The 25,687-nt window shown below is 37.8% G+C and overlaps 1 protein-coding gene across 1 annotated transcript; it reads right to left on the bottom strand.

Annotated features, from left to right (window-relative positions):
• Nucleotides 1-622: 622 nt before the first annotated feature.
• prodhb (proline dehydrogenase (oxidase) 1b) lies at nucleotides 623-22,400 on the bottom strand. The gene is made up of 14 exons (XM_059337384.1): nucleotides 21,945-22,400; nucleotides 20,049-20,257; nucleotides 14,237-14,271; nucleotides 13,998-14,147; nucleotides 13,394-13,458; nucleotides 13,174-13,290; nucleotides 11,949-12,022; nucleotides 11,026-11,107; nucleotides 10,515-10,607; nucleotides 9,094-9,240; nucleotides 6,905-7,080; nucleotides 4,125-4,223; nucleotides 3,900-3,988; nucleotides 623-1,176 (listed from the first exon to the last, which is right to left on the bottom strand). Exons 1-14 carry the CDS (start codon nucleotides 22,314-22,316, stop codon nucleotides 986-988), a joined length of 1,899 nt encoding a protein of 632 aa, XP_059193367.1. The 5' UTR covers nucleotides 22,317-22,400; the 3' UTR covers nucleotides 623-985.
• Nucleotides 22,401-25,687: the final 3,287 nt, after the last annotated feature.

The following is a 25,687-nucleotide window of genomic DNA, read 5'->3' as shown; positions in this document are numbered from 1 at the left end:
TCAAGCCTGTTATTTTTATTATTGTTGTCCCTCTCCGAGATAAATGGGGTGATAAAAGGGGACGCCCGCCCCGGTCTCGTTGACATTTTAGGGAGTCCTTTTGGAGTAGTAAAGATGCCCACTTGATGGATACCAGAGCTCAGTAGACAATGGGAAGACAAAATGAGGAATGCTTATGGATGCAGAGGCGGATAAGGCAAAGAAATGGAGAGAACATGGGCAGTCTGTCCTTTTGTGTCTTTTTTGTGTCTTTTTTAGTTATTTTGTGTCTTTTTTGGTCATTTTGTGTCTGTTGTCTTTTTTAGTTATTTTGTGTCCTTTTTTGGGTCATTTTGTGTCTTTTTTTAGTCATTTTGTGTCTTTTTTTAGTCATTTTGTGTCTTTTTTGGTCATTTTGTGTCTTTTTAGTCATTTTGTGTCCTTTTTTGGGTGATTTTGTGTCCTTTTTTGGGTAATTTTGTGTCTTTTTTTAAGTCATTTTGTGTATTTTTTTAGTCATTTTGTGTCATTTTTAGTCATTTTGTGTCCTTTTTTTGGTAATTTTGTGTCTTTTTTTAGTCATTTTGTGTCTTTTTTTAGTCATTTTGTGTCCTTTTTTAGTCATTTTGTGTCCTTTTTTTTGGGTAATTTTGTGTCTTTTTTGGTAATTTTGTGTCTTTTTTAGTCATTTTGTCTTTTTGTGTCTTTTTTAGTCATTTAGTCCAACATAAAATGTGATGCAGAGGCGGATAAGGCAAAGAAATAGAGAGAACATGGGCAGTACACAAAGGAAAAGATGGGGGGTAACAACACAGAATGGAGAAAAACAACAAGGCGAGGACAGAATAAGAGAGTGACATGCAGAAACAGTCCGTCAGCAAGGAAACTCCAGGACGGCGTAGAAGAGGAGCTGAGAGAGGGAACAGACAGCCACAGCAGCACACGTCAACTCCAGGAGATGAAACCTTGACACGTTGACACACTCTTTGTCTCTTCTTCTGTGTTTTCAGTACGTCGGTCTGTAGAGAATCTCCCCAGAGGCGAGTCTGCGTTTCAGCTCCTTCCACAGCAGCTCCCTCTCCTTCTGGGCTCCCTTCATGAAGCCTCGGTTCTCCTGGGCCCTTCGAGACAGGTAGGGCATCACCTCGTTGACCGGCCCGTAGGGGACGTACTTATAGACGGGGAAGCCCGCCTGGCCTGGAGGTGAAGCAGGTGGGATGGGAGAAAACAACGTAAAAAAGAGCTTTGTAGCATCATGATAAATGTAGATCATGGGTGTCAAACTCGCGGCCCGCGGGCCAATTGAGGCCCCCGTGACGATATTTTGTGGCCCTCACCTTGATATGAAAGTTTAATGTGAGTTTTATATGAATGGCTCTTTACCGTGTTGTGTGTGGAAGGTCCCTTTAATTAAATTTTTTGGTAATTTTGTGTCTTTTTTTGGTAATTTCGTGTCTTTTTTGTATAATTTTTTTTTTAAATATAATTGTGTCTTTTTTAAATAATTTTGTGTCTTTTTTTGGTATTTCTGTGTATTTTTTGGTCATTTTGTTTCTTTTTTAAGTAATTTAGTTTTTTTCTGTCATTTTTGTATAATTTTGTGTCTTTTGTTAATAATTTTGTGTCTTTTTTGGGAATTCTGTTTATTTTTTTGGTCATTTTGGCTTATTTGTCATTTTGTGTCTTTTTAAAGTAATTTAGTGTTTTTTCAGACATTTTGTGTCTTTTTTTGGTCATTTTGTGTCTTTTTTTAGTAATTTTGTGTCTTTTTTGGTAATTCTGTGTCTTTTTTTGGTCATTTTGTTTATTTTTTAAGTAATTTAGTTTTTTTCTGTTTTATGTCTTTTTTAAAATAATTTTGCATCTTTTTTGGTAATTTTTTGTATTTTTTTTTGTCATTTTGTGTCTTTTTTGTCATTTTGTGTCTTTTTTTGTCATTTTGTGTCTTTTTTTGTCATTTTGTCTCTTTTTTTTGTCATTTTGTCTCTTTTTCTTAGTAATTTTGTCTCTTTTTTTGGTCATTTTGATACTGCTTCCAGCAGCCCCCAGGTAATTTGAGATTGACACCCCTGATGTAGATACTCAACCGTGTGGAATTACATTTAGTCAAGATCTGTACCTATGGCACCTTTTTAAAAGTGTGATTTTTGATTGACTAGCCACGACTTCAGTTGTCACACTTTCAGAAGAACTTCATTTTTACAGGTTATTTTCGACAAGCTCCAAAGAACACACCACAACTGGACGTCATGTATATTGGCTTCCCTCGCTGACTGATCGCTACAATCCTTCTAATCAGGCAGGTTTGCAGCATTTGCACAGGCACCCTCAGTTTGCTGCATTTGAATTAGAAGAGCTGCTGTTGTCTGCCAGTCAGGCTCACATACTGTGACTGTTTTGCCAGGGCTTACTCATTGAAATAAATGTCCTTTCAACTAATCCACAATTACTAGCAAAACATCAGACACGGTACAATAAAACAGTTATGAAAGGGATATTCTGAGAAACGGCATATCTGGAATAGAATATGAATAATGTGGCACCTTTAAACATTGGTGTAGTTAGTGATGTGGGAATTAGAATCCCGGCTCCAATCTGCTTTATTTCATAGAACAACTTCTTTATTGTGTCAGTGTTGAAAGGCACAGCGCTGGCTGTTTTATCCCTGGAGGAAACAGCAAAGGAATACATGTGTGTCTGTTTACATCAATAGCGGTCAAGGCTCACGTTGACAGACAACTGCCTGCCGACTCTGTGTCTGTCTCTGACTGACAAACAAAGTGGTGAAAGCCGGCAGCAGCGCTTCGTCGAGACAGCTTGTCAATAGTGAGGTGTCTCAGTTCATATGTCATGTTATGGACTGCACACTGACTTCTACATGTGCACTTCATGCAGTCCGAGTGGTCTGGGAGGGATCTGTGTGTAGCAGATAAGTCTTTAGATACACAGCTGAGTGATGTAAGGGAGGGAAGTGGATACAGATCCTGCAAAGGCTGAACTTAACTCTATGGAGTCTTATAGGGTTATTTTGTCCATTTTTTAATCCTTTTCATGTCTTGTCGTATCTTTGTAAGAGTGACTTTGTCATTTTGTGTCTTCTGTGGGGGTTTTTTTGGTCATTCTGTCTTCTCATTTTGTGTCTTTTTCTATTTATTTTGTGTCTTCTTGTGTCTTTTTTTAGTCATTTTGTGTCTTTTTTAGTCATTTGTGTCTTTTTTTAAAAGTAATTTTATGTGTTTTTTGGTCATTTTGTGTCTTTGTTTGGTCATTTTATGTCTTCTGTGTGTTTTTTTGGTCATTCTGTCTTCTCATTTAGTGTATTTTTTGGTCATTTTGTGTCTTTTTTTTAGTCATTTTGTGTCTTTTTGGGTAATTTTGTGTCTTTTTTGGTAATTTTGTGTCTTTTTGTGTCGTCTTTGGTTTTTTTTTATCATTCTGTCTTCTCATTTTGTGTCTTTTTTTGGTCATTTTGTGTATTTTTTTAGTCATTTTGTGTCTTTTTTACTCCTTTAGTCCAACATAAAATGTGATTTTGAATCTTTTTTTTACTTTCAAAACACTATCATGATCAATAAAAAAAATTAAATGTTGCAAATGTGAACAAAGGTTGCAAATCTAACATATAAGAGGGTTCCATCCAGTTCTATCATTTTATACTAAATATATTTGAGCTTGTCTCCAGTTTTACTTGGTATATCATCATCAAACTGAAACTGGCCTCATGTAGTTTACAGCCAGAACTTTAGAGGTAAATTTACAGTAGGGCTCCACGCTGCTTTGTTTTCTAGTCTGGATGTGATGAAGAAGTCTGGATTTGGAGCTTTTGGAGACTCCAGAGGGTTAAACTGTCAAATCATCCTTATGTAGGGCAGGGGAATCGTGCCTAGTCATTGTCGGTTGTGTTTGTGTGTTTTTCTCACCCAGCGGGAAGCTGATCTGATCGCACATGCCCAGTAGTTGACCAAAGTACACCTTGTTCTCTGTGGGTAAGAGACCCAGCTCATTCATTCTGAATGAGAGAGAGAGACAGAGAAGGAAAGGAAGAGACTGAGAAAAATAACTTGGTTTGCACAGATGCATACAGAAGGAAAATCAATTCTGAGTGTATTTTTCAACAGTGTGTTTGGATATAATTAAAACCATACCTCCTCAAGGTGTGTTTCACCGTGTCCTCATTATGGGAAGCCACCATAACGTTTGCATTTCCGTTGAGCGCAATCTCATCCAGCACATAGTCCAGACACCTTACACAGACACACAGACGAGGACAGAATTTAACTGTGCTATTGTTGACATAATTGTGAGCATTCATCTGTGAAGTAGGAATTACCATAATTGTTGTATACTAGAATATTCACTATAAAAAAAATAATTTGCAGTACATTGTTTGTTCTAGAACGCTTCCAAAGAAACCTCTCATTGGCATGTCAGCTTTACTGTGTGGTGCAGACTACATAAGTGATCAGATAACACTGTATTCTATAACAATGGGGCCGATTTATTTAATTCAATTCTATGTTTATACACTGTATATATCATATACTGGAATTAGAGATGGACTGTTCATTAAAAGACTTGAACCATTCAGTTTGCCAGTTACAATTAGGGGCATGTATGGTTTATTTTAGCCTCCCAGATTTCAGTCAAAAGGGTTGTGCAGCAATAATCAGGGTTCGTACGGGTGCTTGAAAATGCTTGAATTTTAATGTTGAATTTAAAGGTTTGAAAAGTGCTTGGATTTTGGATTATGTGCTTGTAAATGCTTGAAATTCTTACTGTATTTCTCTTGCAATACAGATAACAGGTAACCGCATTTTCAATGGAAAATACAACATGGTCTCACAGGAATCCGTGAAATAGCCACGGATTTGCTTAACTCAAAATCCGTGGAATAGCCACGGAATCACTCAAATTTCCGTGAAACTGACACGGATTTCGCTATTCATTAAAATATGCCCCCGAAACCCCTAAATGATTATTTTTTATTCTTTTCTCATACTCAAGAGTCAAGAGTAAAACATTTTTTTTTGTATTTGGCAACTGTTGAGATTTGCACTTCAAACTACATTTTAGATTTTTAATTATTTATACAGACTAAAAAAAATCATGTTTTTTTATATCTTTTTAAGTATTTCCTAATATCGTCAAGAATATCGTTATCGCAAAAATTGCCTGCAATATCGTGATATTCTTTTAGGGCCATATCGCCCACCCCTATTGCCTTACAAATAAAATAATTGTTCCAATCACTTCCCCACATTAATTATTTAAACTGTAGTATCGGATCAGTTCAGACTGGGACTGAAAAGTTTGCACTGGTGCTTCTCTAACTTTTCCACAACTAAACAGCAAAATTATCCCCAAACACTGAACTTGTTTACCAAAAAATTGCACATATAAATCGGGGAGGACCTCTAGATTCTGCTTTCCAGCTAGTGTAGCTGTGTTAATATCCATGTGCTTTATCATCTGCATATTTTGAATCCCACCTCATGCTGTGCTGCAGCCCATCAGCTAAACTGTCTGTATCTCACATGTTGATGTTTACTTCAAAATCCAATAGAGTGCTTGAGGGTGGCCTTTGCTCTTTTTGTGCAAAACATATTGATCTCCACAGGGTGATTTCTTTGAGCTTGCCTTAATCTATTAATGTCAGAAAATTGTTACAAGACAGAACCCCCTGGAGCTGGATGGTATTCTGTAACTTGCACTGGGATAACTTAACAGGGTGGAAGCTTGCTGACACAAGATGTTAAACCCAGAAACTTCAATTGAAGGACCCCTTCCTTTAAAATTAAATCCCTGGGCTGTCCATTGCTGCAGATTTGTGCCTAGTAGGTGGCCAGTTTAAATCTGTGAACCACATGGGGAAAATCTAGGTGGCACAAGAAAAAAAAAAGTGTTTTCCTGGGGTGTCTTTGTGCAAGACACCTCAACTCAGAACTGCCTGCTTCCCTACAGCAAAATGTTAAAGCAGCACACAGCTTCTCAGTGTGAATATGATGAAATGAGAGTTAGGCTTGGATGAAACAAATCAGACTTTGCCAATTCAGATTTGGGCAACAGTAAACTCTATGGAGTCTTGGGCTATTTTGTCCATTTTTTAATCCTTTTCATGTCTTTTTTGTGGGGGTTTTTGGTCATTTTGTGTCTGTTATTGTGTCTTTTTTGTCATTTTGTGTCATCTGTGGGGTTTTTTTGGTCATTCTGTCTTCTCATTTGGTGTCTTTTTGTGTCTTTTTTGGTCATTTTGTGTCTTTTTTGGTCATTTTGTGTCTTTTTTTGGTCATTTTGTGTCTTTTTTGGTCATTTGTGTCTTTTTTGTGTCTTTTTTGGTCATTTTGTGTCTGTTGTGTCTTTTAGTTTTTGTTTGGTCATGTTGTGTCTTCATTCTGTTTTCTCATTTTGTCTTTTTTTTTGTCATTTTGTGTCTTTTTTTTGTCATTTTGTGTCTTTTTTAGTCAACATAAAATGTGATTTTGAATCTTTTTTTTTAATCTTTTTTTTGTCATTTTGTGTCTTTTTGTGTCTTTTTTTGGTCATTTTGTGTCTTTTTTAGTCCTTTAGTCCAACATAAAATGTTATTTTGAATCTTTTTTTACTTTCAAAACACTATCATGCTCAATAAACATTTTAAATGTTGCAAATGTGAACAAAGGTTGCAAATCTAACATATAAGAGGGTTACATCCAGTTCTGTCATTTCATACTAAATATATTTGAGCTTGTCTCCAGTTTTACTTGGTATATCATCATCAAACTGAAACTGGCCTCATGGAGTTTACAGCCAGAACTTTAGAGGTAAATTTACAGTAGGGCTCCACGCTGCTTTGTTTTCTAGTCTGGATGTCGTGAAGAAGTCTGGATTTGGCGCTTTTGGAGACTCCAGAGGGTGAATAAAAAAACGAACACACTTTAGCTCTTACCTATGGTACATTATGTTGGTAGACTCATAATCTGGGTTAATAGGATCCTCATAACCGATGTCTTTGGCCCTCTCTCTCTCCTGATACATGTAGGCTCCGCGCACCAGCTTGGCTGCAAAACTCCAACCCTCACGTCGAGACAATTCCACATCCATAGTCACGTTGTCGTAGGCCTCCTGCAGAGCAAAAGAAAAGGATTTACTCTTAAAATAAATCAAAAGCAAGTCTTTCATGTTTAGATACTAAGCAGAGTAACACATTGCCAATTTTACTAAGTACTGTAGACCTAATTGGTCAACTATTACCAGGGTTCATACACTTTTTCAGTGGTCAAATTCAAGCACTTTTCAAGGACTTTCAAGGTCCGTTTTCAAGCTTTTCCAGGACATTTCAGCGGTTGTAAATGGCATGTTTTAGATGAGTACTTTGATACTAAAAGGGGTAATTTCACTTAACCATACCACCAGCAATGGTATTACACTTTTAACAACTAAAAGTAGTTTGCTAGTCTCATAAAACATACTGGTATGGGAATCTAGGAGCAAAAGGAAGCTCACAAAAATAATCAACCGGCAGCTGGTGGAACTAAACACGACCCAAACTAGGAGGAAAGACCCACAAATAGGCCTACTGCAGGAGCCCTCACATCCACTATGAATTAGAAAAAGCGGTCTTCATTTCAGATTGGCTATAGACTATTCAGTTTATATATTTTTTTTCGATTGAAAATGCGGTTATCTGTAGTCAGATTACAAGAGAAATACAGTAAGAATTTCAAGCATTTACAAGCACTTAATCCAAAATCCAAGCACTTTTCAAACCTTGAAATTCAACATTAAAATTCAAGAATTTTCAAGGATTTCAAGCACCCATACCAACCCTGTATAACGGAGCCAAATGATTTTATACAGCATAAAATATTATCCCTACATCATGTTTGGACCTACCTGTTACTACCTGACCTAGCCTGGACTACAAAGAATAACTTTAGGCGTGTTTCCATTAGGTACTTTCCGTACCTAAGTGAGCCGCTATGGGTGTGGCTTGGATTCGCCCAGAAAGTACCTGCCTCACGTAGGTACTTTCTGAGCCACTACTGACTAGTCGACGCCGATTGGATACAGTTGAGGCAGCAATTTCGCGCATGCGTGTTTAATTTGCAGACTGGTGCAAACTGGTCGCTGAGGGGTTAACATCTCCTGGTCTGCTGACTGCAGCTGGGAGAGACTGCTGTGGGAGGACTGGGCCGCTTGTGAGTGCTTTGGGACATCGCCTGCTACTCATTAAGAAGAGTAGGAACAAGTCTCCAAAAGTCTCCAATAACACCAGAAAGTCGCTTTTTTTGAGTTGCTATTGGGGTCTGAATAGTCGCTAAATATAAAGAAAAAGTCGCTAAGTTGGCAACACTGCTTGCCGCGTCAGTCTGTTGTCACATTCGAACTCCATTCCTCAGCCGCTACAAAAGTAGCTGTATGGGAACAGAGGCCTAGGGGAACTAACTAGTGGGCGGAGCCAAAACACAGCTGCTTTCCAAAAAGTATTCAGTGGAAACACACCTCATGATAAGGAACTAAATCAGAGAAATCTCCTAAAACATCTTTCTTCCAAAATCAGTCAAATATGGTTGTACTTGGTTCTATTTATGGCTAAATGTAAATGACTCATTGGAAGAACCAACACCCTTTTGAAAACTTGCTTAAAATACCTTATTCTGGTATTAACAAGGTAAGCAACTACCTTGTTATTGTGACAAAGTGGGACCCGCAATAATCTACAACCTATACATGTAATTCATCTGACAGGTAATAAGTGTCATCTTTATGTCACAATGCTGTAGCTTTTATGTTGGATAGAATAATAATATGGTTGAAATCACGTAAATGAAACCCTACTGTGACTTAAACAGCTTTTCATTTGAAATGGTGTATTTAAAGATTTTTTTTTTTTTTAAAGCCCCCGAAATTCCCCCCAACATTATCCTCTTCTTGGCTATGTCACTGTTTCCTCCTCAGCCCGGCTGACTCACAGTAATCTCTTTACACGATGACATTTGGAGTTACACGATTCGTCACAGCGTTTTACTACTATCACAAGATTTACAACTGTTGTGGCTGCATGCATGCTTCGAGTGCAGATACAAGATTTACACATTTGGGTATCTAGTGTTTTGCCCAATAGTTGTTTGTGACCTTGAGATAACACTGGTAGGTGTTGAAGATGACAGGCTTCTCTTTGTTGTAGATCCTCTGCATCTCTAATGTCAGTCTGCTGATAGCCGGCTGGAAGTAGGTTTGCTCTGCATCCACCATCAAACGAACACCATTCTCAATGGCACACTGGAAAAAAAACAAATGTTATTCATTTATTGAGTATAATATCACAGAACTGAATTGAACGGTATCAATTAAATTATAGCATTATTAACCCTTTGATGCACAACATGGGTCTAAAGTGACCTGATATGTTTGAGTTTTTATGTTCTATATCTTTGCAATACATTATTTTCATCATTCAGTATTCCAGGTTTTCCTCAATTAGTTTGTTTTTGATCATTATACATCCTCATTTTATGTTTTCCTTGATTATTTAAAAAAAAATAAAATCCCTTTTTGTGTTACTACTCTTCTAATGCACAACATGGGGGGAAAATGACCCATAACCATTTTTTAGCTGATTAGCTTGCTAAGCTAACTACTTAGCTAACTTCTTGGCTAAGTATTTAGCTAAGTAGCTTGCTAAGCTAACTACTTAGCTAACTTCTTGGCTAAGTAACTTGCTAAGCTAACTACTTAGCTAGAGTCTTGGCTGAGTTGTTAGCTAAGTAGCTTCCTAGGCTAACTACTTAGCTAACTTCTTAGCCAAGTAGTTAGCTATGTAAAAACACAAAAACTTTTTTTTCTTCATAAAGCATGAGAGGCAAAATGAAAATAATGATCAGTTGTTATCAAAAACAAGATATTTAGAGAATAATTGGAATATTCAATCATAAAATAAGTTGATATCAAAACATTGAGCACAGAAACACACAGCAAGCATTAAATAACATGGGGAATGAATGAGGGTCATTTTTGACCCATGTTGTGCATCAAAGGGTTAATAAACAAAAATGCTTCTTTATTAAATTATGGTGCTTACTGCTTCTGTCACACATGCAGTGGCTTTGAATACAAATAATACCCACTGCCCACTGGAGCCATTACAGTGGTTGGAGGCACTGCAGTGGCCTTGGTCATGATAAAAAGGCACTGTTGGATGATTTGAATTTTACACAATAACTAACTGAAGTGAATGGATCTTTTTCAGTGTGTGGGAATGTGTTGCTCTCTCTATCTCTATTGAAGAAGCATAAAAAAACAAGATGGATTGTCTAATGTGACACAAAAAGAATATCATGGCAACCAAGAAATCACAGTTTGCTATTAATTTGTCACACTGTGTAGGTGTGCAACTATTAAACAGGTTTCAAACAATTTACATGCCACCTCGTTCACAAACACGCCACATTTGGTTAAACTTAAAGTGCTTGTTCCTTTCAGAGCAAAACAAAAAGAGCAATCACTGCTCTGCGTGCATATTTTTGCATACAGTGACCTGTCTCCTGTGAGATTACCTTGGCGAGGATGTCCATGCGCTGTAACATCCTCTTCATTTGTTGCTCCTCTTCTGAAGTGAACTTCTCCAGCAGCGGCTCCAGCTCACCTAGCTGGGCAAACAAACCAGAGAGCGTGCACCATGAGATGCTAATGAACCAAATATCACACAGCATGACACCTATTAGTGCTTCTCACTTTATCCACCCTTCAGCTGTCTCTAGTCTGAGGTCAACAGATATGTCGAAGGTAACTCGGCCAGATTTGGTAGACATGCAATTAAAAGAGGCCTTTTCCTCAACTCAGAGTGGAGTGATTCACACTTGAAATCTCTGATATCCTGGTTTTGAAACAGACTTTAAATTTGCTCCAGCTTGGATATAACCTTTAAGTAACATGTAACAGTAAGTTGGGAGCCAAGGAATAAATCGCTATTGTGTTTTTAGTGGCGGTTTGGGTTATTCAATTGTATTTAAACAGTCTGGGATATTCTTTTAACTGCATTTACGAACAGCCTTTTATGCCACTGACCTCTACATTTGGGACAACCAGCAGGTCCGATATGCTTGTTCTGTCATCTATCAGGCCGTTCCAGTCGAGCATGTCAATGGTTCTGTCAAGGCAGGAGATAGAAAGTCACAGTGTTATGGCAACAGTGTATTAATGAGTATAAAATTAAAAAAAGGCCAAAGAAAAGACACAAAATCCTTAAAAAAAGACACGAAATGACCAAAAAGAGACACAAAATTACCAAAAAAGACACAAAATGCCTGAAAAAACACTGAATTACTTAAAAAAGACACAAAAAATGAACAAAAAATACATAGAATTTCCAAAAAAGACACAAAATTATTTTAAAAAAAGACACAATGACCCAAAAAAGACACAAAATGACCAAAAAAGACAGAAAATATGACCCGTATCTTTGTAATTTCACTCAAACGAGTCATGTCCTTCAAGATAAACATAAAAAATAGTTGGTATATAAAATATACAAATGTTTTTCATAGTGTTGTGTTGCTTTTTAACTGAAATCAATCTTATCTTTATTGCTGTGTTGTGTTGCTCAATTATTACTTTTAAACAAATACTTTTTCTACAACAAGAATTTATCAAAGAAATATATAGCACAATACTGTGCATGGAGTGTAAAGTGAACTCTGAAGAAATATTGTGATAAAATATGCATTTTGTTTGGCATATTGGTAAAGTGGAGATGATTATTTTGTGATTGAATGTGAGTAAATGATATCAAGAACATATTAAAAATTGCAAAAAGCAATGCTATCCATTAGGGTGCAATTAGTCCTTCTCGTATAATACATTTTTCATAGAAATAATTTGCTCTAAGTTGCTTTGAATATAACTATTTTCCCCTTTGGAACCCTGACATTGTTTTACTGATATTTCAGAGATATTTCTCATATATTTCAGCAATCTGTGTTCATGCTTACCCAGGCGATTCGTCTTTTCGTCCAGTAAACCAGCCATAAAAATCACCTTTAGCTCCCAGTTTGGTCAGGAATTCCTAGACAGACATAGAGGTAGTGAAACACATCTATCTCTATTACAAACAGTGGCTAAAATCTAATCAACAGTGCACACATGAATAGTTCTTAACTGTTTTACTGCCTGATCATATTGCCTTTGCTCTGTTGACTTTTTATGTTCCTTATTGAAAAATGCTTATACTTCTTTGACTTCTTTTCCCCATTGTTCTCTTGCTGTTTTTTTTCTTGATTATCTTTGGCTACGTTTACACGAGGACGGTCTGAACAGAAGACGCAAAAGTGGCGTCGTGTCTTCACTTCTATTCCTCGTTTAGACGAGCATTTTCGGGAGGAAATCTGCCTGCATACGGTGACGCAAAAGTGTGTGAAATTCGATTGTATGCATGCCAGACGGCATCACTTAAAGCGATAAGAGCATCTTTGGGCATGCAGAAGTTTTCACGCCACACATTTTCATCAGCTACTCCTTCCACAAAGTTCTCCACCATCACTAGATCTCCCAGGTCTCGTTCACAGCCGTCTGGCTCGCCTCCGACGAATTGCTGCATCCAAAATGTGATAGAGGTAATTCCAGATCCTTCTCTGTTCACTAATACTATCTGTACATATCCTGTACATTTGGTGGAAAAACTCCTGTAAGTTTATTAGAGCTGCCAGAGCAGCTTGAAGGTCCCACGCATGGAAATAATCCCACGTTTGTTTATTTTCCTGTACTGGAGCATGTATGTGACGTAAACACATACGTGACGTGAGCAGATCTGAGCAGAGTTTTGTGTCTTGTCAGTGTAGATGGACACGCTACGGCGGAGCGGATTTAACTTTTCCACTTTGGAGGGTGGTTTCAGATTTTTGCGTTTTTAAGCCCCAAAAACGCCGTCACCGTCTAAACGAAAGGCACTTCCGATAACATATTTTGTCGTTTTTACCCACAAGCGTCCTCGTGTAAACGGGGCCTTAGTCTGGTGCTTCCTTTTTCCATTCTTGGTATTTTAATTGCCCTATTTTTTCAAAAACTGCCTATGGACACATGTTGCAAATTTGCACTTGTGCTAAAACACTTAAACAATGCATCTGGTCTGTCCAATGTAATTGCTATGTCCATATCAAATAAACACTAAATAAATAAAACATTATTAAAGTTAAGCAAGAGAAGAAGAAAAAACTCCACCTGCATTTGTTTCAGCTCCAGCCTCTGCTCTAAGGCCTCCACGCCGTCTTTCCCCTGCTGTGATGCCAGAAAGATGAAAAATTGCCGCCATTTCACCAGGACCTCTGAGAACTGGAGCTTAAAAAAAAAAATCGATTAAAAAAGTGTGATGTCAGTCCACTACCGCAAGAGTATCAGCTAAATTACAGCATTGACCTTTTAATCAGCCCTCGCTGCTTACCAGAAACTGAGGTCGCCCAAGAGCAGTCATTTTGACGGCAGAAAACCCGTCCATTGAACTCCCACCTAGAGGTCGAACAGACTTAAAGTTTTATTATAAATCAAATAGTAGATGCAATTTTACAGTCTTGGAAATCTGAAAGGGCTCCTACATTTGAAATGTGGTTGAGAGAGCTGGGAAATGTATTACACTTGGAGAAAATCAGGTATATCATATCTGCTAAAGAGGATATCTTTTTAAAAATCTGGCAACCTTTTCTTGATTTAATGTCTAAAAACTGAATTAGTGCTATTCTGCTGATGTGCCATTTATTTTATACCCATGTTTTGTTTGTCTCATGTCAAAAACTGTCAAAAAAACATGTATTGTTCTGTGTAGCTCCACCAACTATCTCTAATTTGTATATATTTTTCTGTTATGAAAACAATAAAAGTAAATACACAAAAAATGATGGTAGATGCATGCTTAAAGGCTGAGCTGCATGAAACAAATAGAGTGGGTATAAGAATATGAGCCAGAAATGAGTTCCAACTTCCAACTAACTGCCAAAACAGTCATCTTGTTAAGTCGTATTACTGATGTAGTTTAATTTCCGCTTATTTACCAGATGCTTTGATGCATTTGATGAAAGTCTCCATATGCTGGTCACATTTGGCCTCATCGGCGTAGAAATACGTGCGGGCTCCAGTCACGCCCCCGCGACGGTCCCCGAACTGTTTGTGCGCTTTATATTTCTTCTCTCTGTGGTCCCCACCTGGGGGGTGAAAACACAATTTGCATGCCTGTTACTTCTAATTACATCATATACTGTGCACATTAATGACGGCAAAACAAACATCTTACCTTTGCTCTCTTTTTCTGCAGCAGATACACACGAGCTGAATGAGAAGAAGTAAAAACAAGTTAAATTGCACTGCATTTGTAAGAGATATTAGGTTCATCAGAAATGCAGCAAATGCCTGTTTTTTTTTAAGCCTTTGATGCACAACATATTGACACCCCTTCTAATGCACAACATGGGTATAAAATGATCCCATTCATTCCACATGTTATTTAATGCTGCTGTGTGCTTTTTAAATCAACTTATTTTATGATTGAATATTCCAAATATTCTTTAAATATCTTGTTTTTTGATAATAACAGATCATTATTTCCATTTTGCCTCTCGTACTTTATGAAGAAAAAAAGTTTTTGTATGATTGCATAGCTAACTACTTGGCTGAGTAGCTTGCTAACTACGTAGACAAGAAGTTAGCTAAGTAGTTAGCTTAGCAAGCTACTTAGCTAAATACTTATCCAAGAAGTTAGTTAAGTAGTTAGCTTAGCAAGCTAGTTACCTAAATACTTATCCAAGAAGTTAGTTAAGTAGTTATCTTAGCAAGCTACTTATCTAAGTACTTAGCCAAGAAGCTAGCTAAGTAGTTAGCTTAGATAATTCTACTCCTTACAGAATTGTCACTAGCACTTATTGATGCAATTGAATAGCTCTTATTGCACTATACCTTGATTGTTTGCTTTTATTCTTCCTGTAAGTCGCTTTGGATAAAAGCGTCTGCTAAATGACTAAATGCGAATTTAAGCTTAGCAAGCTACTTAGCTAAATACTTAGCCAAGAAGTTAGCTAAGTAGTTAGCTAAGCAAGCTACTTAGCTAAAAAATGGATATGGTTCATTTTTGACCCATGCTGTGCATTAGATGAGTAGTGACACAAAAAGGGATTTTATAAAAAAAAATACATTATACATAAAAAATAAAAAAATAAAAAACATAAAATGAGGATGTATGATGACCAAAAACTAACTAATTGAGGAAAACCTGGATAATTGAATGATGAAAATAATTTATTGCAAAGATATAGAACATAAAAACCCACACATATCGGGTCACTTTAGACCCATGTTGTGCATCAAAGGGTTAAAAATTGTTTTATTTGGAATGTTGCTCTCTTTATGTGAACATTTTGGTCTCATGGCGATGGCATGCCAGAGGCTGACATCAAGTTTACTGACCCTATATATGCTGAACTGTTGTGCTGTCAGCCTGCTGACCCTCCAGAGAGGGCGGTTGTAGCGTCACACCACACTTGACCTATTCGCCCCTCATCACAGGGAGCTGGGGAGCCCATGTAACCAAATGGATGACTAAACACTAAGCATGCTCGACATCAGGGACGTCAACAGGATTCAAAGCCAGGAAACTGAGGGGAGTTATATTCTTTTAACATTACATGCCATTTGGTGGGCACTTTTATGATACAAATCTGGATTTAACTGCAACAGAATCAATTTTACTCTGAAATTGAACTGTCTCACATGCATGTTCAGTACTGTTTAATGCTTTTCTATATATAAAAGCAAGAAGCGACTGTGTGTGTGTGTGTGTGTGTGTAGATGTGTGTCTAGGGCAGTGGTCTCAAACTCAAATTACCTGGGGGCCACTGAAGGCCGTATCAAAATGACCAAAAAAAGTCACAAAATGACCAAAAAAAAGACACATAATGACCAAAAAGACACAAAATTACCAAAAAAAAGACACAGAATTACCAAAAAAGACACACAATTATATAAAATAGACACAAAATTATTTTAAAAAGACACACAATTATTAAAAAAGGCACAAAATTACCAAAAAACGTCATTAAACTCACATTAAACTTTCATATCAAGGTGGGGGCCACAAATTATCGTCACGAGGGCAGCAATTGGCCCGCGGGCCGCGAGTTTGAGACCCATGGTCTAGGGCATATCTCGCTGATCGTTAGTCAGACTGACCTCAGATTTCGTATGTGGCTTGTGCATGGCACAAAGGTGTGCATCCTCGATTTTGAAGATTTTTTAATTCATTTTTCAAAATATCATTATTTACGTAGGACGTGTTGCGGCTTTGCACTGTTTCCGATCGGACGCCTTTTAGAGGAGCTCCGCCCCCTTTTAGGGGAGCTCCGCCCCATTGCGTGATAGGCCTACACCTGGTCAGTAACACAATTCACTCCTTGAATTCCACCCTGACTCATCTCATCTGTAAGTCTATTTAGCCTACCTATCTTTAGGAGTTTTAAAGTGCGCTACAAGGTTCGATTTTCCAATAATATTCTAATAGTTTCCAGCAAGATCAATGTTCAATGTGAATGTGCTGGATGGTGTGGTACCTTATGAAAAGTAAGCGTTTTATGGAGTTGCAGACGTTGTAGTAGTCTGCATGTAATGTGCAGATTCTGTTATTTGCGATTAGCATGCTAAGCGCACACACAACCTTAATCTCCAACTATACGAATAAATACTTCCTATGGGCACTGCACTAGTTTTTCATTTAAATAAAAGTAGGGCAGAAACTAGGGCTGGGCAATGGCTCAAATTTAATTTTGCCATTACACAGCAGCCCTAGCAGAAACTATCATTTGCAGTTAGTCAATCAACAAAACATCATTAAGCGTGATAAAACACTTTACTGTCAACTTGGGCTCTTGGAACTTGTGCTGGCCATTTTTCCCTGGTGTCTGACACATTTCTGACTAAATAATAATTATTTTCTACAATTAATTGCTTAGACAGAATCATCTATAATGAATAAAATAATAATTCAATGCAGCCCTAAAAGATAGAAACCAGTTTCACGTAGCATTGAATAGCTGGGGTAAATTACACTGTTGTCAGTATTGGTTCCACTCGAGATTTAAATTCTGTTTCAAATGCTTTCTGTGTGACACTGCCAAATATTCAAATTGTGCTAGAAGCACTGATTATTGGTAATCTTTTGGCATGGGAAGGAACATTTTAATATGATTTGATTACTGGCTCAATTTATTGGGTTTTTGGCAGCTCCATTACATTAAAAAATCTCAGTACTGGCCTTCAAAAGCGTGCGCTAATGAAATCCTAACTGTAAAATCACAAGATCCGGTATGTATTTTAAGTTGAAAATAGCCCACGCAACTGAAGCCTGGCATTGTATGTATCGTGCTCTCAACATCAAGCCGGGCCTCTGTGCCTTATATCTTCTTTCTGTTGCAAGGAACTAATGTTGTTGTTGCTATCTTGACAGATCATTGGATTGCCTGTCAAACCCTGCTGTGCGAGATCAAGCTGGCTTAAAGGAGCTTGTCCTCCTGCTTTACGGTTTTGAAGGTGTATGTTCACCAAACAAAAGCTTTCGAGGCCGAGGTTTGATACTTCTTTTGATGTTTCCAAGCACACATCCCCAGAACAAAGTAAATCAAAGCTTTGCAGTGATATCTTGTTACTAGTGATACGGTATAAAAGAAACATACACCGAGGCGAAATACAAGAAGGGGCAAAAAAGTCACAGCAGAGGGCTCGACTGGGAGCTTTATCGCCTCACAGGATGTGATAACAGAGTAAAACAATAATAGAGGACATTCTGTGTGGCTGTCTGACATTGCAGTCACCTGTCACTCTACGTCAGGGGTGTCAAACTCAAATACACAATGGGCCAAAATTTAAAACTAAAATCAACATTGAACAAATAAACCTTTTAATATATACCAAACATGTTTTGCTTTAACATTGAATACGGAACCAGCAATGCTTATAAACATACAATATCAAATAAAAAACACATCAATGTCATTAATTTATTAAATAAAAATTAAATAAAAATCGTATGCCTCTTTTCTATTTGCATCCTTCTGATTTAAATATCAAAATAAACTTTTTCAACAGGTTAATAAATTCTGCCTTTCTGTTCGCCATTTTTGGGAAGGGGTAGCTCGGAGACAGCTCTAGCTTGAGGTTGCTATGACGACTGTCACAGAGGAGCGCGTTTCTGGGTCCTGTACTGATTGACGCGCCAAAACAACAGCAGGGCATTGTGGGATTTGCAGTATTAGCGGTAAATGCGCCGTATAATACCGGCGGGTCAGCTTTTATAGTATAATAATAATATAATTTGGTATTGCCTCGCGGGCCAAATAAAATTACACTGCGGGCCAAATTTGGCCCACGGGCCAGAGTTTGACGCCCCTGCTCTACGTCAACAGACTTAACCGACGGATATTAAGACGTGCAGCCTAACAGCCTTGTTTATTCACTATGTCTGACCTTTATAAACCTACAAATGTTTTGCAGGATACAAAAAAAAACTCTAAAGTCTAAAGAAAGGTCAGTCGTTTTGGGCTGAGTATTATAGTCATGCTAAGTGAATCTGACAAGTGCATTTCTCTTTTTCACTCCAGTGAAACGGGCATCCATTTACTTATTTTGTTCACTAATTTGACGTTGAAGCAATTCCTAAATGGGCCAAAATGTCCACATTTTATTTTGGCTTACGACATGTCCTAATTACTCATAATGCATGAACGCTCAGAGCTACAACTTAAGTAACGTTGCTGCTGTCTCTGCCCAGAGAGAGTGCTTGCATAAGGTCATCCAAGTGAACATCAGCTCACAGATCAAGTGGCCGCTGCCTTGTGCGAGCCATGTGACAGGATTCCTAACAAGTTAGACATCCTGTCAGGCCAACCAATCCAGAACAAGGGGCCATGACGGAGCCAGCAAATCATGCTGTAAGGAGTGTTTACTTCCTGGTTGTGAGGCATATTAAAATGTACCTATTTTTAACATCAAACAAGTGGAAAATACTCTGAAGTAACCTGATCTCTACACAGAGAGCATTACCTTGCTGAGAATTAAAACAGAACAAGACCTGTGCACTTCTATGGCCAATTGTGATCTTTATATAACTACAAAAAAACATTCAACAGTCTTTTTGTGTCTTTTTAGTCATTTTGTGTCCTTTTTAGTCATTTTGTGTCTCTTTTTAGTCATTTTGTGTCTTTTTTGTGTCCTTTTTAGTCATTTTGTATCTTTTTTAGTCATTTTGTGTCTTTTTTTGGTCATTTTGTGTCTTTTTTTAGTCATTTTGTGTCTTTTTAGTCATTTTGTGTCTTTTTTGTGTCCTTTTTAGTCATTTTGTGTCTTTTTTTAGTCATTTTGTGTCTTTTTTTGGTCATTTTGTGTCTTTTTTTGGTCATTTTGTGTCTTTTATGTGTCCTTTTTAGTCATTTTGTGTCTTTTTTGTGTCTTTTTAGTCATTTTGTGTCTTTTTTTGTCATTTTGTGTCCTTTTTGTGTCCTTTTTAGTCATTTTGTGTCTTTTTCTAGTCATTTTGTGTCTTTTTTTGGTCATTTTGTGTCTTTTATGTGTCTTTTTTAGTCATTTTGTGTCTTTTTTAGTCATTTTGTGTCTTTTTTTGGTCATTTTGTGTCTTTTTTAGTCATTTTGCATCTTTTTTTGGTCATTTTGTGTCTTTTTTAGTCCTTTAGTCCAACATAAAATGTGATTTTGAATCTTTTCTTTACTATCAAAACACTCTCATGTTCAATAAAGAATTTTAAATGTTGCAAATGTGAACAAAGGTTGCAAATCTAACATATAAGAGGGTTACATCCAGTTCTATCATTTTATACTAAATATATTTGAGCTTGTCTCCAGTTTTACTTGGTATATCATCATCAAACTGAAACTGGCCTCATGGAGTTTACAGCCAGAACTTTAGAGGTAAATTTACAGTAGGGCTCCACGCTGCTTTGTTTTCTAGTCTGGATGTCATGAAGAAGTCATGCTTTAGCGTTTTTGGAGACTCCAGAGGGTTAATGCAATATCTACTGAAATGTATGATAATACCGCAACTTTCGTACTCCATCTCTTTCTGCTCGGCCTCCTCCTGGCTGATGTCTTCCTCCACGCTGTAGTCCAGGACGGATCCCACGCCGAAGGCCTGATTCCTTTGGATCAGCGGCCTGATGGCCATGTGGTCCTCACCGGCGACAAACTGGCCATAAAATGTCATCTTCATGAACTGGTTGAAGGCTTTCTGGCCCATGATCTTCTTACCGAGATCCATAATCTGAGCGGAAAGGGAGAGGTCATAATTTATTGATTATTATGATTACGAAACCTGATCTATTACATGTGACTCACTGCATCTTATCTGAATCATACCACCACCTAAGAAAAGACAGTCTCAGTCTAGTAAACAACAGTTTTGTAAGCAACAGGTTTACCTGACAAACCGCAAATAATAACGAGCTGATCCTTCATAAGAAAGGAATTCAAATCATGTTCTCACCCTCAAGCTATTGCACACAGGACTAAAACAGGGACAAAGTATGAAACACTGCAGCCACACTGCAAATCAGACTAATGCCAGATCATATTACTACTACACAGTTGGTGTAGCTGCTTCATTTCACAAGCACAGCCAAGCTTTCCATTGATTCCATTGATTACATGAAGATGTAATAAGCGTGAGGAGGAATGAGCATGCAGAGCTGCAAGTCTATTAAAGCACCATGCATCACAACATGGCCTGGAAGAAATTGCCTCTTTTGAAGGGAAAGTGTGTCTTGTGACTAATCCATTTATCTGCCGTGTGTTAGCATTACTAGATGTAGGCTACATTAGCATTTAAATAGTCTGAAAGTCTGTCATCATGCTAAGGTTACGTAACAGGGGCTGCAGAGGTTACATGCTCAGAAAAACAGGTTGTAACTTGAGAGGTGGGTGGTAGCCTACATAAGCCTGCGGCGCAAACAGTTGGGTCTATAGGTTCCAAAAAATGACATATAGCTGACTATGGTTTTGTTTATCTTCAGCTTAAGACCTTTCAAGTGATAATATAAGTAGCATAGCAGCCTCTAGCTATAGCTAAGCCTCACTCCCAGGCTTAGCTGCATTCATTAATACAGGTTAACAGTTTTAATATCGTCACACTGTTAAAATAATCGCCTTAGTCTTTTATTGTCAATTTTTTCCACCTATGGTAAAATCGCCTACATCCCCAGTTGATCAGATCATGTGATTTTACCCCTTTAAGATAATGGCCTATGTCAAGTGTGCAGATATATTATGCCTAAGTCAAAATAAAATGACTTAGGCAATTTTTTGGACATGCCTTTATGACTCAAGCAAGATGTGGTAACACTTTATTTTGAAGGTGTCTACATAAGAGTGACATGGGTGTGTCATAAACATGACATGGGATGTGTCATGAACATGAATGACACTTTGAAGTAACATTAATGCTCATGATACTTGTCATGTCATGTTTATGACAGGCTTTTGTGACTCTTATGTAGACACCTTCAAAATAAAGTGTTACCATATCTTGCTTAAGTCACAAACGCATGTTAAAAAAATTGCCTACGTCATTTATTTCTCTTAAGTTACATAATTTACACACAGTGTTATTACTATGCCAATAGCCATTCTTTCTTACATCCTTTTTGAGTGAAATGATCAATAAATGTCATATGTTACACTTTTGGTGAAGTTTTCTGTGTTTCCTGCAAAACTTAAAAATTATTTTAACAGGGTGACAATATGCATTTAATATTCCTCAGAAATAATAAGTCTGGAGACAAATTTCTGTGCCTTTTGAACCCACACCTGTTAGTGTTTTGATTCCTTTTTCCCGCCTAGTCACACAGGAGTAAACAATTATGTTAACCTTTCCTTGGTGTCAACATAAAGTCACCTGAGCAACTTTAACAAACAAACTTCACGGTTGCAAGGTAAGACAGACACCTCATTACCTCGGTATTCTTATCAACCAGGAAGTCATAGGAGCAGAGTTTGAAAACCACCAAACTTCTGAGCAGCTCTAATGAGTCTTTGCTCTTATAAGCCCCCTGTGTCTGGTCAAAGTCTACGGAGATCTCATTAGCAGCTGCGGCGGTAGTGGTGGTGGTGGTGGTACCGTCTCTGCCTCCTCTCCCGGGCTGTCCGGGGTACTCCGACCGTGCCGAGTCATGTTGAGAGCCGAGGCGGCTGCTGACATCGTCCTGCGGCTCCGTCTGGGTCGCCGGGGTCGAGGACCGTAGTCTCCGGGTGCAGAGGAACAGCTTAAAGGGATTGTCCGCCCCTGCCGCCCGTGTCAGGGCTGGCCCGGTTCTGACATTAAACATCAGCCTGGAGGAGGTGGATGTCAGCGGAGCGGTGGAGTTACACAGACCATCTGCCGGGGCAAGCTGCGCACGCTACAGTGTAAACAGAGAGGAAGCCAAACAGTCACATTAGCATCACTTTATTGGTGGAGAGCCTGTGACGCAACAGTTGTTTATGGCAACCAAACTTTTTTTTCACTGTACGCCCTGCCCAGGTGCGCTCCAGGTTTGAGTAACTGACTTTCCCACGGCTGCAGCGGTGATTTTACAAGTACTAGTGCAGTGCCCGTAGGAAGTATTATTATATTAATATGGTGGGAGATTAAGAAGCTTTTTCAATTATAGCCAAATTAGGTTGTGTGTGAAAGTGGAATGTACAATGAGGTGTAATACTTTTGCGTAGTGTTAATATACAACGTGTATATTGGGTAATACATGGATGTACATTGAGATATAAAGAGACACAGAAATAGTTATTTTGAGAAAAAGAAACTTAATAATTCAACATGGTTAGACCATAGACTATATATAAATAATGGACGTAGTCACCGTGACGTCACCCATTGGTTTGTGGACGGCCCGTTGGAAGCATCGAGTTTAGCGCATAGACTGTATAAAATAGCGTTAGAGTTGTCGCCATCTTGTTTCCGATACGGGGAGCAGACCATATTTGGACTGTGGAGGAGCGAGAGGGATCTGATCACTGACTGGGAGAAGTCGCTGCTAATTAATGTTAGCATTAGCTGGAGCATTAACTGGGATGTTAGCTTTGGCTAGCAAAAAACAAAAACAAAATGTATGTTACTTACCTCAGAAAAATGAACAGCGACTCCTTGGAGTGTCTGTTAGTCCAACCAAACGCTGAACAAGACACTTTTACTGAACAGAATGTTCAAATAAACTGTCATTAAGTGAAAATACAGTGACAGGGTCACGTTGCCATGGATACGCATTGCTCTGCTTTCTCTCCTGATGACGTCTCGCCTTGTTAGTGACCTGTCAATCAAAGGTAGCCACGCCCCAAATCATACAATCTTTATCTTCTATTTTCTTCTAAATGAGGCCATTATCAGAACTATTAACATTAAATTGTCTTGAAGAATATTTTTTTTTACTCGCGATTAAGACCATAGTGTTGTCCTAAAAAAAATTCTGAGGTAATAAATCAAGTGAGCAGATTTCTCATTTTCCACTGAAATGAATGGACAGATTATTTTGCAGCCAAATTTAGCACCCCCTGCTGGAATTTTCGGTAGAATGCAGCTTAAGGCAAAACACACTGTAGTGCAAAAAATATGTGTGTAATCTAATAGTATATTATAATAACATACAATAGCATTTTATATGTTTTTACAAGTATTTCTCGTTACAAATAAGATTGTTGGGGTACTTTCTGCCTTTACAGCCTGTTCTACCATCAGTGGTAGGTCTAGTTTTTAAAGTTAAAGTAGCCTCTAGTTATTACTCTATACCACATATTTATTTAACAGTTGTAGTTACATGTTTGCAGACTCAGATTAGTCATTTTAAAATAAATATGATGCATTGGTTTAAAGACAAAACTGTATAGTACAGTAGCTTTAACCAGCTTCAGGATGATGGGGAATTTAGTGTTACAGCAGTGACATTAATAACAGAGATAAGACATCGTTTAATTACAAGTTAAGTATAATAACATTACTATGCGAATAGAGATGGGTCTGAATATAAACTGTACAGCGTAGGCTGCAAATAAAAACACACTGTAGTGCAAAAAAAATGTGTGTAATCTAATACTACATTATAATAACATACAGTAGCATTTTATATGATGAGTGCTCTTGTACATAGCAAGTACATTTGGCTGATTATTCTTATATAACCCACTTTTATTTTACTTTACTATAATGTTTATCCATTGTGACGTTGCTGCTCTTACCTAAAAAGTTACTTCTTTACACAACTGCTTGTTTTGACACAATTATTTCAGGAATCTTTTTCACATGGAACTAGAGACCTTCTTGCAATTAGTTGCTTTACTAATTAATGTAAAGTGGGACTGCCTACGGCCTCTTTCCTTCTTCCTACCTCTGCCTTTTCAGCACCCACGCTCGTACCACACGCATCTTCCAACTCAGGCTTCATTTTGAACTCAACTACAAACTTGCAGAGTTTCGTGACTGCATCTTGCACATTTGCAGTGCTATCATGGTGACAAAACCTGTCCACAATCAGACGGACAGGCAGACATGCAAACATCTGGCAAAGTAATCAAAACAGCGGTGATGATGACAGCAACACAGACACTCACTCACAAGGTGAAAACAAGACCAGACAACATGCTGTCACAGCTGGTAAAAATACCTCACCACTTTGGGATTTGCTGATGAATATTCAAGGTAATCAGACACATAATCTTCACGTACATGGTGTCCACATCAGCAGCAAACAACTCTGAATCTTTGCCTTCAGCGTTATTTGCATGACAAATAATCTCATGCTATTTAACCCTCTGGAGTCCACAAAAGCAGCGACGCATCATTTCTTCATGATGTCAACTTAAAAACGAAACTTTAAGACATTTTTTTTTTTTTTACGATTTATTTATTAACATTTTTTTATACAGTTTACAGCATCAGTAACGGCAGTACTAACCCCCCCCCCCCCCCCCCCCCCCCCCTCACACACACACACACACACACACTTAGACTTTTTAGGCTAATAATAACATTAACTAACTCAAGTCATTAATTTTCTGTCAAGTTGCAAGTCAACAAAACAGTGCAAACTGTGCGGCTCAAGTCAATGACTTAAGTCAACATGTCTGGTAGAAGTTAGGGCAAGAAGTTTGTGCAATGTAACAACTCTTTATCTGCACAATACAATCACTGTGAGCCAATGCATCGACATTTCGTTCATAACTTGCATGACAATAAGGTCTGTCTAAGTCTTTGAAGTTTCCACATTGTAGATTATTATGTTTTCTAGATTGTAGATATGATGGAACACATGTGGAATTATGTAGTAAAAAATATGTTAAACAAACTAGAATATGTTTTATATTTTAGGGTTATTTTTGCTTTGATGGTCTCAAACACATTAAGAAGGTAAGAAATTCCACAGATTAACTCTTGACAATGGATAGAATAGATAGAAATACTTTTTTTAAATTAACCCCCACAGGGAAATTGTGTTCGTCAGAGCAGCTCCCAAATGACAAGTCAGACAAAAATTGCTAGAGAAGAGAAAACATTAGAACTCTATACAAATGGTCACATCAAAAGAAAAGACTTTAACACTATACACTTTAAAATGTAACACTATATATATGTGGAGTATAAATAACAGTTAAATGACAGTGACAGTGACAGTAAAATAAAAACCAACTAACCTTAAACTAAAAAACCAAGTAA

The sequence above is a fragment of the Centropristis striata genome, chromosome 7 (genome assembly GCF_030273125.1).
Source record: "Centropristis striata isolate RG_2023a ecotype Rhode Island chromosome 7, C.striata_1.0, whole genome shotgun sequence".
Taxonomy (NCBI): Eukaryota; Metazoa; Chordata; class Actinopteri; order Perciformes; family Serranidae; genus Centropristis; species Centropristis striata.
Note: the sequence above shows the minus strand (reverse complement) of the source record. Positions and strands in the feature narration are given on the sequence as shown.

Coding starts and splice junctions, on each gene's coding strand:
- prodhb (XM_059337384.1), bottom strand. CDS start 22,316: ATGTTTAATGTCAGAACCGGGCCAGCCCTGACACGGGCGGCAGGGGCG. Junction 13,291..13,393: donor TTGGGCGACCTCAGTTTCTG/GTAAGCAGCGAG, acceptor TTTTTTTTTAAG/CTCCAGTTCTCAGAGGTCCT. Junction 10,608..11,025: donor TGGTTGTCCCAAATGTAGAG/GTCAGTGGCATA, acceptor TTGTTTGCCCAG/CTAGGTGAGCTGGAGCCGCT.